The sequence below is a fragment of the Lolium perenne genome, chromosome 1 (genome assembly GCF_019359855.2).
Source record: "Lolium perenne isolate Kyuss_39 chromosome 1, Kyuss_2.0, whole genome shotgun sequence".
In the NCBI taxonomy this organism is placed as follows: Eukaryota; Viridiplantae; Streptophyta; class Magnoliopsida; order Poales; family Poaceae; genus Lolium; species Lolium perenne.
In genome coordinates this window covers 227,933,718-227,946,157 of record NC_067244.2, presented here as the reverse complement: position 1 = coordinate 227,946,157, position 12,440 = coordinate 227,933,718, and the positions used below count along the sequence as shown (strand labels likewise).

General features: G+C 40.7%; 1 protein-coding gene across 3 annotated transcripts in view; it reads left to right on the top strand.

Annotated features, from left to right (window-relative positions):
• The first annotated feature begins 7,341 nt into the window (after positions 1-7,341).
• LOC127327104 (5-pentadecatrienyl resorcinol O-methyltransferase) overlaps positions 7,342-12,440 on the top strand; it is a 5,454-nt gene continuing 355 nt past the window's right edge. Inside the window, exons 1-3 of one of the 3 annotated variants that reach the window (XM_051353899.1) lie at positions 7,342-7,547; positions 11,918-12,065; positions 12,261-12,440. The exon at positions 12,261-12,440 is cut by the window's right edge and continues 355 nt beyond it. In XM_051353899.1, coding sequence (XP_051209859.1) covers positions 7,387-7,547; positions 11,918-12,065; positions 12,261-12,440 — 489 coding nt within the window. In that variant the 5' untranslated portion in view covers positions 7,342-7,386. The other 2 variants (XM_051353896.2, XM_051353887.2) reach the window with 2 other exon arrangements.

Below are 12,440 nucleotides of genomic sequence, written 5' to 3'. Positions count from 1 at the left end.
CTATCTAGTATTCCATGGACCAGCAAAACTCTTGGTTGTATCTTGTATACACCTTTAATACATACTTCTGATAAGTAATGTATTTTGCTAGCATATCTCATAAAAGAAATATGTAGTGATTACTAGAATAATCCACATAGACTATAAGCATTGCTACGGAAGATATAATCTTATCGTAGTCAACTCTTTGAACTTTGTCGTAAACAATTTTTCGACAAGTCAAGCTTCTTCAAGGATATTTCATCCAAGTCAATCATTTTCATAGATCCATTTACTTTCAAAAAGTATTCATCTATCTTGGATTTCATGGCGTATAGCCATTTTAACGGAGTCAGGGCCCATCATAACTTCTTTGTTTGTAGTTGGTTTATCATTGTTCAAAATCAATCCTTTGTCCACAAATCATTTATTTGATCACAAAGTAAACCATACCTACAAGGTTCAATATGTACTTCGATCTCCATGGCTAAAACACTTTGTAGTCATGAGAACCATGATCGTCGTGGCCGCTTCCGGAACCAATTTCCGATGCTGCGCTACTCTGATCATTATGCTCAGGTTCACAAACCTTATCAAGTTCTATTGTCCTCCCACTCAAATACTTCGCTAGAAAACAATTTCTTGGAAATAAGCAAGTAATATTAACAAACACTTTTGTCTTTTACTTCATAGTGGAAAGAATTCTCAATTAATTCTTTGGGATAACCAACAAAGACATTCATCCGATTTTGGTTATAAACTTATTTACTTATGCTATGCATACCAAAATTTAATAAAAGACTATCAGGGTTTATACCCATGCCATAACTCTTATGGTGTCATTTCAACGGATCATGATGATGCTCTATTCAGTGTAAAAAGCGGTAGTCACTAAAGCATAATCCACAAAAATATAATGGCATTATTTTATTTTTATCTCATCATTAACCCAACAAGGTTTGGATACATCTCTCGGATACTATATCATCACTATGATACTCTAAGAAATGTGAGTTGTAGAACAATTTCATAACTCTCTTAGATGTTCGCTAAAACTTGTAATTCAAATATTTTTCCAATGATCCAATCATAGATATTTGACTTTTCTATTACGATGATTTCCACTTCATGCTGAAATTTATTTGAATCCATTCAAATGTTTCAAACTTCTTCCTTATCGAATATATCCACATATATATACTCAATTCATTGTTGGAAGTTTTCATGAAGTAGAAGAATCTCCCGCACACAACTATGCCCAGTGAACCATATACATCATCATGTATGTTTTCACTAAGTTAGTTGCCCGTTCAACTCTTGGCCTATGAACGATATTTTAGTCATTACTTTTAGAAAAGATTTTGCAAGCGCCAAACGATTCAAAAATCAAATGACTCCAAAAATCCATTTGCATGGAGTTTCTTCATGCATTCCTTTCCAACATGACCTAAATTGCGGTTCCACAAATAAGTGGAATTCAAATCATTTGCCTTATGGTATTTTAGCGTCAGTGTTATGTGTTGTGTGTTTCACCATTAATATTTATAATAACTTATCCATCGTACATGGAGTAATGTCATAATTTGAACAACTCATTGTTTTCATTTGACCAGAGCAAAATAACAATTATTAAGTTCTTTATTATAAATTCTAAGGGCTAGATAGAATGCCAACGACGAACATAATAACACTTTATTTTTGTTCCAGACGTGCATTCCTATCATATTCCTTGTCAGTCACTTAGGCCATTGTATTCTTGTATTGCGTTGTTTTGTATGACACTTCATACTTACCAATATGGTACAAATACCCAAGAATTTCATAGTGTGACTTAACTAGGAATACAACCATAACATGTATATCATTTATATACACCTGAGCTAGACTTTCTAGTCTTTTCTTTTCTTTTTGCCAAAATATCTTTTGCAGTTTCTCTTTTAGCTTTCCTCATTATTCAGAAAAACACTTTAACATTATTAACTTCTAGGTTTGTTGGTCAAATACCAATAACCTTGAGGTTCTTACTTTAAGTTGATCATCATATGACAAGTGTTTCAGATTTCACTATTAGTAACTTTGTAATATGATGAACAATTTCACTCATAATTTTATCCATCATATCATGACGACTTTCCGAGACCATGTCTGTACATGCTAGGCTCGTAAAGTTTTAACCTTGGTATTCTCATGTGCAAATCTGGCTTGCACCCGTTGTATGCACACGTAGAATCTATCACACCCGATCATCACGTGATGCTTCGAAACGACGAGTCTTAGCAACGGTGCATACTAAGGATGATAACTTTATAGATATGCGAATATTATTAGTGCCCCAATAGTTGGAGGATTGTGACGCCTGGCGTCTTCAACCTTCATACATTCCCATAAAACTTATGAGTTTATGTAGTCTCACCAAATTTATATTCTATCATCTTGCAATAAGGTCTTAGATATCACATATATCTCATACCTTGATTATTTCTGAAAACTAAATTTTCAGCTCCTTACTTTTCAAACAGATTTGAACTTCAAGTTTCACGGAGACAAGATAACTTGGTACTAATTGAAACCATAGCTCTTTGAATCAACAATGTGAGGTTTACTAAAAGTTTGCAATAGGACTTAATCAATTCTTGATTCTTTAACAATACGGTACCAATCCGTAAAGTTTCTTGTCAGATTTTAACAGTATTTCTATCTCAATAACAAGACTAGCGCATGGTAGAAAAACGGATGCCAATACTACAAAATTAATTCAAAATACTACTCAGACTATGTTTATGATAATTAGTTCATGTTTTAATCTAATTACTAATGAACTCCCACTTAATACAACATCCCTCATAGTTGTTAAGTGGTACACGATCCAAATCCACTACATCAAAACCGATCATCACGTGAGATGATGTAGCTTCAATAGTGAACATCAACATGTTGATCATATCATCCATATGACTCGTGTTCAACCTTTCGGTTTCCGTTGTCCCGAGGCCATGTCTGTACATGCTAGGCTCGTCAAGCAAACCCAAGTATTCCGCGTGTGCAACATGGCTTACACCCGTTGTATGTGAACGTTGAATCTATCACATCTGATCATCACGAGATGCTTCGAAACGACGAACTGTACAACGGTGCATACGAGGGGAGAACACTTTATTATCTTGATATTAATGTGAGGGATCATCTTATAATGCTACCGTTGCGTTCTAAGCAAAATAAGATGCATAAAGGATTAACATCACATGCAATTCATATGTGATATGATATGGCCCTTTTGTCTTTGCGCCTTTGATCTTCATCTCCAAAGCACGGACATGATCTCCATCATCAACGGGCATGATCTCCATCATCGTCGGCGTGGCGTCAAGGTCCATGGCGCCGTCTTCATGGTTGTTCACCTCATGTAGCAACTATTACAACTACTTTGAAATACTACTCAACATGAAATTTAAAGACAACCATAAGGCTCCTGCCGGTTGCCACAATACAATAATGATCATCTCATACATATTCATCATCACATTATGGCCATATCACATCACCAAACCCTACAAAAACAAGTTAGACGTTTCTAATTTGGTTTGCATATTTTACGTGGTTTAGGGTTTTCGAGTAAGATCTAATCTACCTACGAACATGAACCGCAACGGTGATACTAGTGTTGTCAATAGAAGAGTAAATTGAATCTTCACTATAGTAGGAGAGACAGACACCCGCAAAGCCTCTTATGCAATACAAGTTGCATGTCGAACGAGGAACAAGTCTCATGAACGCGGTCATGTAAAGTTAGTCCGAGCCGCTTCATCCCACTATGCCACAAAGATGCAAAGTACTCAAACTAAAGACAACAAGAGCATCAACGCCCATAAAACCATTGTGTTCTACTCGTGCAACCATCTATGCATAGACACGGCTCTGATACCACTGTAGGGATTCGTTGCATAGAAAACAAAAAATTTCCAACCGCGATAACGCAATCCAAGCCAAGATGCAATCTAGAAGATGGGAGCAACGAGGGGATGAACGAGACTAACCCTTGAAGATTTCCAAAGCCTATAAGAGTAGGCTCTTATTGCTGCGGTAGACGATCACTTGCCGCTTGCAAAAGCGCGTAGAAGATCTTGATCACGGTGCCACGATCGGGCAGCACCTCCGTACTCGGTCACACGTTCGGTGTTGATGACGACGTCCTTCTCCCCATTCCAGCGGGCAGCGGAAGTAGTAGATCCTCCTCGGAATCCCGGCAGCACGACGGCGTGGTGGCGGTGTTGATGGAGAGCTCCGGCGGAGCTTCGCTAAGCATATGCGGGAGAAGTAGTGGGGGAGGGGTGCTAGGGTTTGGGGAGAGGGGGTGCCATGGGCGCCGGCCTCAAGGGGGGAAGGGGTGGTGCGGCCAAGCCATGGGCTGCCCCCTCCCTCTCCTCCTCATTATATAGGTGGAACCCCAAGGGTTTGCCCAAAGTCTTCGAATAAGACCCCAACAGAAAAACTGCCTTATGGACGAAACCTAGAGGGACAGGGACTCTCCCCTTTCCCCTTTTCTTGGCCGGCCAAAGAGGTGGAGTCCACCATGGACTCCACCCTCCCACTTGGTTGGCTGGTTAGGGTTTGTGGAGTCCCTCCGGGACTCCTCCTTCCATAGTGATTTATTCCGGATAATTCTAGAAACCACCTTCCATAAATTCACCGGATCATTTCCAAACTTGGAAAGTGACTTCCTATATATGAATCTTATTCTCCGGACCATTCCGGAACTCCTCGTGATGTCCTGGATCCCATCCGAGACTCCGAACAAAACTTCAAACTCCATTCCATATTCCATATATACTTAAACGACATCAAACCTTAAGTGTGTCACCCTACGGTTCGCGAACTATGTAGACATGGTTGAGACTTCTCTCCGACCAATAACCAATAGCGGGATCTGGAGATCCATAATGGCTCCCACATATTCAACGATGACTTAGTGATCGAATGAACCATTCACATACGATACCAATTCCCTTTGTCACACGATATTTTACTTGTCCGAGGTTTGATCATCGGTATCACTCTATATCTTGTTCAACCTCGTCTCCTGACAAGTACTCTTTACTCGTACCGTGGTATGTGGTCTCTTATGAACTTATTCATATGCTTGCAAGACATTAGACGACATTCCACCGAGAGGGCCCAGAGTATATCTATCCGTCATCGGGATGGACAAATCCCACTGTTGATCCATATGCCTCAACTCATACTTTCCGGATACTTAATCCCACCTTTATAACCACCCATTTACGCAGTGGCGTTTGATGTAATCAAAGTATCTTTCCGGTATAAGTGATTTACATGATCTCATGGTCATAAGGACTAGGTATCTATGTATCGAAAGCTTATAGCAAATAACTTAATGACGTGATCTTATGCTACGCTTAATTGGGTGTGTCCATTACATCATTCATATAATGACATAACCTTGTTATTAATAACATCCAATGTTCATGATCACGAAACCATGATCATCTATTAATCAACAAGCTAGTTATACAAGAGGCTTTACTAGGGACTCCTTGTTGTTCACATAACACACATGTATCAATGTTTCGGTTAATACAATTATAGCATGGTATGTAAACATTATCATAAACTTAAAGATATATTATAATAACCATTTTATTATTGCCTCTTGGGCATATCTCCAACAGCAAACCCATTATATATTTTACGAATATAGAAAAGAACAATTAAAAGAAAGAAACAAATAGGAGAAAGATGCAAAATTACATTTATTTTACTAGATGTAAGCGAGTCATAGAAGCAAAGGTTTGAGGTAACAGTTTGACCAAGCAAAAGAGTTAGTGATTTTTTATTTGGATCACACAACAAGACATGTAATCTATCCCCATGGTGAAAACCCTTGATGTTGCATCTCCCCTATAAGTTCTAAAGTAAGATGACGATGAAATATCAAACATGCATTGACCGCCATTATGTCATACCTTATGCAACATAGATGAGGATATGTATGCCAATGGACGGTGGAGATAAGAGCCTACGAAGGGCACATAATTGAGAAAATTGCTTTCAGCTTCCAAACTAGACTTATAGGTTTAAAGGGGAGAAATAAATGTGACACTGACTGCGGCTCGAAGGAAACGAGCAAGCATGGAACAAGACTGCCCCTATGAAAACCAATGTTTGTTGGTGTAGAGGGCCTAATGAAGGGCAATGCACATAGAACTTATGTTGGTTCGATGCATAATTCTATGCCAAAGAAGTGGTATTAGACATCCATATATTAAACATACATAATAATATTGTGGATTTTATTTTCAATGATGTGATGCCGGTAAACAACTAGTTTATCTGAAAATGGTCATAAAAACATAAAATGGAGGAAGCAGATCATCTCGTTTTAGTTGGCCGGACCTACATGCATAAATAGCCATGTTCTAAAATAAGGAAAGTTGTGCTTTTTTTTTTTAATTTTAGAAAAGCTATTTTTTGTTCTACACGAAATGAGTTGTGCTAGCATCACTCTTGACCCCGATAGAGAGGATGTGCTTGTATGGCGGTGGTCTAGAGATGGTTGTTATTCCTCCAAGTCGGCATAAGAGGCCTTCTTCGCCAACTCGGTGAAGGCCGTCGTATCTGATGATATCTAGCACTCTAGGGCATCGCACAACTGTAAGTTCTTCGTGTGGATGGCCTCGAAGAATCGTTGTTGGACAGCGGATAAATTGCAGCGCCGAGGGCTTCCTCGCCCTGCGGCTTGTTCGCTTTTTGATCAGTAGCCAGGGACTCTGCATCATCTTCTTTTTGGTTGTGTGGTGGCCCGTGAGGTTTGGGATTGGACTCTTAGGCATTGTGGTAAGTTGGATTGGCTCCCGACTGTTGACACTGACTTAGTGGAGTGGTGGACGTCTCGCTCATGCCTGGAGGCGCAGAAAAGAGACATGTGGATAGCGATTATCCCGATGTTATAGTGCATTTGGAGGCACCAAAATGACGTCGCCTGCAACGAATCTGTGGCTTCGCAAGTTACCATCAAGAGGAAGATCAAGGAGGAATATGATAGATGGCGACTCGCAAAGCTCTTCCATAATGTAGGTTTTGGATTTTCCGAGCTGAGTTTGATGCTGTGGCAGTTGGGAGAGGAGGTGTGAGTGGGCGAGCTTCCATAGCTCCATCCCATGTTGGCAGCATGAACTTACCTACTTTGACACTCTTCTATGTGATTGATATACCTCTACATGGTGCATTCTATAAAAAAATGAAGCTGTGTTTGGGTTTCCGGCCCAAATACGGCCCATTGAGCGGCCTGTATCCTACTACTGGGCTAGACTGTCGATACCAAACAGTGGCCCACACCACAAGCAGGCGAGGGATTCGTTGGCCGCGAAGAACACGCCGACCAGCTCGCCGATGCGGCGGTCCGTCGGAACGGGTAGGCGCCGAGCTGCCGAGGCCAGGTCGCGGCGCGCCACCACTCCACCAGGCGGCGTAACGGTGGCGCCCGCCGGCCCGTGCGTGGTTGACGTGGCGGAGGAGCCGCCACTCCTGCGCCCAGGGCTATGGGAGATCCGGTAAGCGCTTGTTCAGTTAGATTTTCTTCTATACTCGATTCCGACGGCGCGCATGAGCCATGCGTGGACATTTTGTTCACCACTAGTCCCACCGTCTGAATGTGCGTTCTGAATTCAGCTCATAATCCTTCCTTTATCTGTATCATTCCTTGCATTGCCCGACCTGAAATTTAAGGGCGCACGTTCTCATGATTTCTCCGTTTGATGCCACGGAATTTGGGGCATTTCCCAGAGACGAAAAAGTTCCCATCAGCCTACCAGATTTGCCGAACCAGACAACCAAGTCAGTGTCCTCTACTATTTGGCATCTGACATCCAGATCCAACACTTTTGTCCATGTCACCGTACGAGTACCAGAGTCACCGGTACTAATTTACAATTGGCCGAGGCCACAAGCAGTGCAATGCCATCATCTTCGAAGGAGTGCAACATGCCGCTAGCCTTCTCCACACGATCAAGGCTGAGGCCCGGTCGTGGGTCATGGCTGGCACAACAGGGGTTGCGGCCATCTTTCCGGTGTCACCTAACTCGTAGGGTGTTGAGTTGTAAATCTATAGGTGTGCCCTCTCGGGCTTGTACATAACATTCTATCTTTCTATCAACGCATCGACACCTAAAGCTTTTGTGTTTTCTTGAAAAGCAAGTAGACAGGGTGATACAAGAGCTACCGCACAAAGTGTTAATCCAGCTCATTGTTCCCAACAGAATAGTTTGTTCTGCTCCAAGTTTTTCTTACAATGTTTAATTCAAGTGCAGATCTTCACAACGGGAAAATGTACAAACTGAAAGATGTGCGACTCCAGTGAAACCTTTGAAAATGGAGTGGAGGTTTACATGAAAACACATTTTTGCACAAACATTTGATTTGAACGATTTAGTTGTAAGTGAGTAAATAGGCTCAATAGTTACCACTAACACTAATTTTGTTGCAATGAAAAAAGTATATTGTTACTGTAACCGATACACGACAAAGTTCATCTCAAATGGGTTGACACAGTCCTGACGTATAAACATCTTACCACTCTTAAAATAATGTATTACCTGATATTCTACAAGGGTGGTTTAGCAGCATTGGTGTATAAATAGACCAACCGTCATTACTTTAACTAGATGAATACCCCGCGTGTTGCGGCGGAAATTTCAGACACAATTTTGCAGATATGGGTCTTGATGAAAACTCAATAAATTCAGAAGTATCACTTCTACTACATAGTGGATTTGATCATATCAGATGATTTCTCCCTTAGACTATTAAGTAGTACAGGAATACAATAAGGTATGCTATAGAAATGGTCGAGTACACAAAGTCGTCATGTAAAAACATAAATTCAGAATGAAGTGATCTGATTATAATCAAAGAAATTAACCGAGTGAAAGATAAGTGCAAACCTGGCAACAGAATAGGAAACAGAAATTGCAGTCGGCGGACAAACGCAATGGAACCCCAACCTAATGCCATTATATATATTTGAGAGATGAATCCTAGATATGGTTATAAACTTGTGTTTCTTATGATTGGCTGTGGAGAAAAATACAGAAAATACTACATGTTTGTATGTGCTTTAAATGACAGGAAATATTTAGAACCCAATGAACCCAATATTCTTGTCCTCTCATGTATATGTTACATGATATTAACATTCAAGTGAAAGAGTAAGGAAATAGCTTTTAATTTACAGGAGGCGGAAAATAAAAATGGTATCAGGCGCACGAGAACACATACCCCCTCCGTCTAAAAATCATTGACTTAACTTTGTCTAGATGCTGATGTATCTAGATGCATTTTAGTTATAGACACCTTCATATTAAAAAAAGTTGGGTCACTTGTTTTAGGGGACATTTACCGCGGGCTCTCCTCAATGGAGGAGTGGGCACTGTACTAGTGTACTACTGCAGATAGAACATATACAAAAGAAATAAATAGTGGAGAATGAATTATCAAGAAATATAAACACATCCATTTTGAAAAAAATATATAAACACATAGTCTGAAGCAGATGTAAGGGGCAGAACCTGGTTTGTTTTTCTGTTAGTGCTACAGTGGACCAGATGGTACGAGTGGCACAGGTTTTGAATGGATCCAACATGCAAGGAGAAGGAGCGGAGGACGAACACAGTGGCTCAAATCTACCTAGTACCACCCAAACGGGAACCAATTCACACCGCTTGGAGTTTGCACACACCACTGCTGCATTCGTACATGCCACTGCCATCGAAGGAATTTGTGGCCATGCGGCTAAAGCAGGGCTTCTCCTGGAGCTAGACGGCCAGGTCGGTGGATGAGAAGGCAGTGAAAGGTTATAATTGTGAAAGATCTGTAGTAAGAAGGGGAAATGATGGGTGGCTGCTCATCCTTTACTGGCGACGTTATTCGATGCACCGTTACAGGTAAAGAGTGGAATTCGGTGGCAGCATGCGGATTGTTGATGGTTGCATGTCACAAAATTAGAGTTAGTGGGGATCACCTATCATGTGATCGGATGTTCAGGAAGCAAGAACACATTAGAATCGGATGGCTGTGATTATTTGATGACGTGGCTAGGCTGCATGTTAAGATAGACAACTTAAATGACCTCTTAGTGGGGTTTTGCTTTATAAGAGATATAGATCTGCGATAAACAAAGAAAAACAAGCTCAACACAAATGGCGCTCATCCAAGATGAACATAGCTCTCAAGAGTTGCTCCAGGCTGAAGCTGGTCTTCAGGAATTTTCAAGTCCATGGTTCTCAAATGTGCAATGAATTTGGTTTTGCGTGCGTGAGTGGACATTGGTATTCGGTCCCTAGTCCTACTCTCTGAATATTTTTTCTGAATTTCTTGTTCATCCTTAGTCCTACTCTCTAAATATTTGTTCTGATTTTTTTTGTTCATATTTGTGTACCGTATATTAGGCGAAATCGTTTGTTTTCTACTTTATTCCTTGGACCGCTTTCCACATTCGACATGACAGGTTTGGTGTGTGCATTCCTTTTCTTGATTTCTCTATCTGACACTCAAGAATTTTGGGCATTTCCCAAAGACGAAATTTTTTCCCATTAGTGTACACTAGGTTGCCAAATCAGAAAGCCAAGTTGTTGTCCTTTATTTGGCATGTAGGAGATTTTCTGAACCAGCACCCAAATCCAACACTTCTGTCCATGTGTGAGTAGCACATTACCGGCACTAATTTAGAATTGCCTATACAGCCGCTCAGTAAGCCACAACTACTATACAAACTGTTCCATATAAATCCAATTCATTGGTCCCCAGCCAATAATTTGTGGTGCCAAGTAATTAGAAATTTTTACAACTATAGAGATATTTACAAAGGGGAAACTGTACAACCATTCATTATGTGTGGCAGAAACATATCTCCCGCTGAATTTGAGAGTAGGACCTGTATGTAAATTTGAAAGTAGTGCGGCTCCAATAAAATTTTGAAAAAAGAGTGTAGATAAACATAAAAATATCATTCTTGCGCAAATGTTTGATTTGACTCACTGACCCAATTTTCTGCCAATAAAATGTACATGGTTACTGTAATTAATGCATTCTATAGTTCAGTTAAAAAAAAATGCATAGCCAAGTTTATGTTAAATGCCTTGACACAATTGTGCCACATAAATGTCTCACCATCCTTGAATAACTAATTACCAATGGTCCTACCTTTTGCCTTTAAGACTACTGTTTGCATATAAATAGACCAGCCAACATGATTCCAATCCGCACACAACCGAAGAAAAACAAGCTCAACAATAATGGCGCCTACCCAAGATGAACCTAGCTCTCAGGAATTGCTCCAGGCTCAAGTTGACCTTTGGCACCATGCCTTGGGATTTGTGAAGTCCATGGCACTCAAATGTGCAATGGAACTGCAAATTCCTAACACCATCCAAGGCCATGGTGGGTCTATGACCCCTTTAGAGTTGGCCACAAAGATTGGGCTCCATCCGTGTAAGCTTCCCCGCTTACGACGACTAATGCGTGTCCTCACCGTATTAGGCATTTTTGTTATCCATGAAGCAGCCTCAGAAGACAAGGAGGTTGTTTATGGGCTTACCCCAACCACACGCCTCCTTGTTAGTGATGAAGTTAAATCAAACTTATTCCCCATTCTGTCTTTGATGCTTGATTCAACTATCATTTTCCCTTTCCTTGGCATGCACTCGTGGTTCCTTGATGAATGCTCTACATCCCTGTTCAAAAAGGCTCATGGCATTACCTTTTGGGAGATGGCTGGCCAGCATGAAACTTACAACCAGTTAATCAATAACGCAATGGTTTCTGATAGTAATTTTCTCATGGATATCATCTTGAGGGAGTGTGGTGATGTATTTCTTGGCATAAACTCACTTATTGACGTCGCTGGAGGCCATGGTGGAGCTGCCAGGGCAATTGCGAAGGCGTTCCCGCACATGAAATGCACTGTGTCGGATCTCCCTCATGTGGTTGCTGAAGCTCCTACTGATGGCAATGTGTCGTTTATTTCTGGCGACATGTTTAAGTACATTCCACCAGCGAATGCTCTTTTCCTAAAGGTAAACTCTTCAGATTTTATTTCTTCTTTTGGCACACACCCTAATTTTCTAATATGCTGTCCTAAAACGTGTATTTATCCCCTTATGCATACCAGCTGAAACACTGAACACTATTTTCCATGACAAGACTCTACAGTTCATAATATTTTAACGACCCAATGGTAACATTTGCTTTCTGCTGTATATATATGTTAGTGGATTTTTCATGATTGGGGTGATGAAGACTCTGTCAAGATATTGAAAAAGTGCAAGGAAGCTATTCCTCCCAGAGATGCTGGTGGGAAGGTGATAATCGTAGATATGGTGGTTGGATCTGGGCCAAATGAGATTGTGACAAGAGAGACACAGGTTTTATATGATCTCTTTATCATGTGC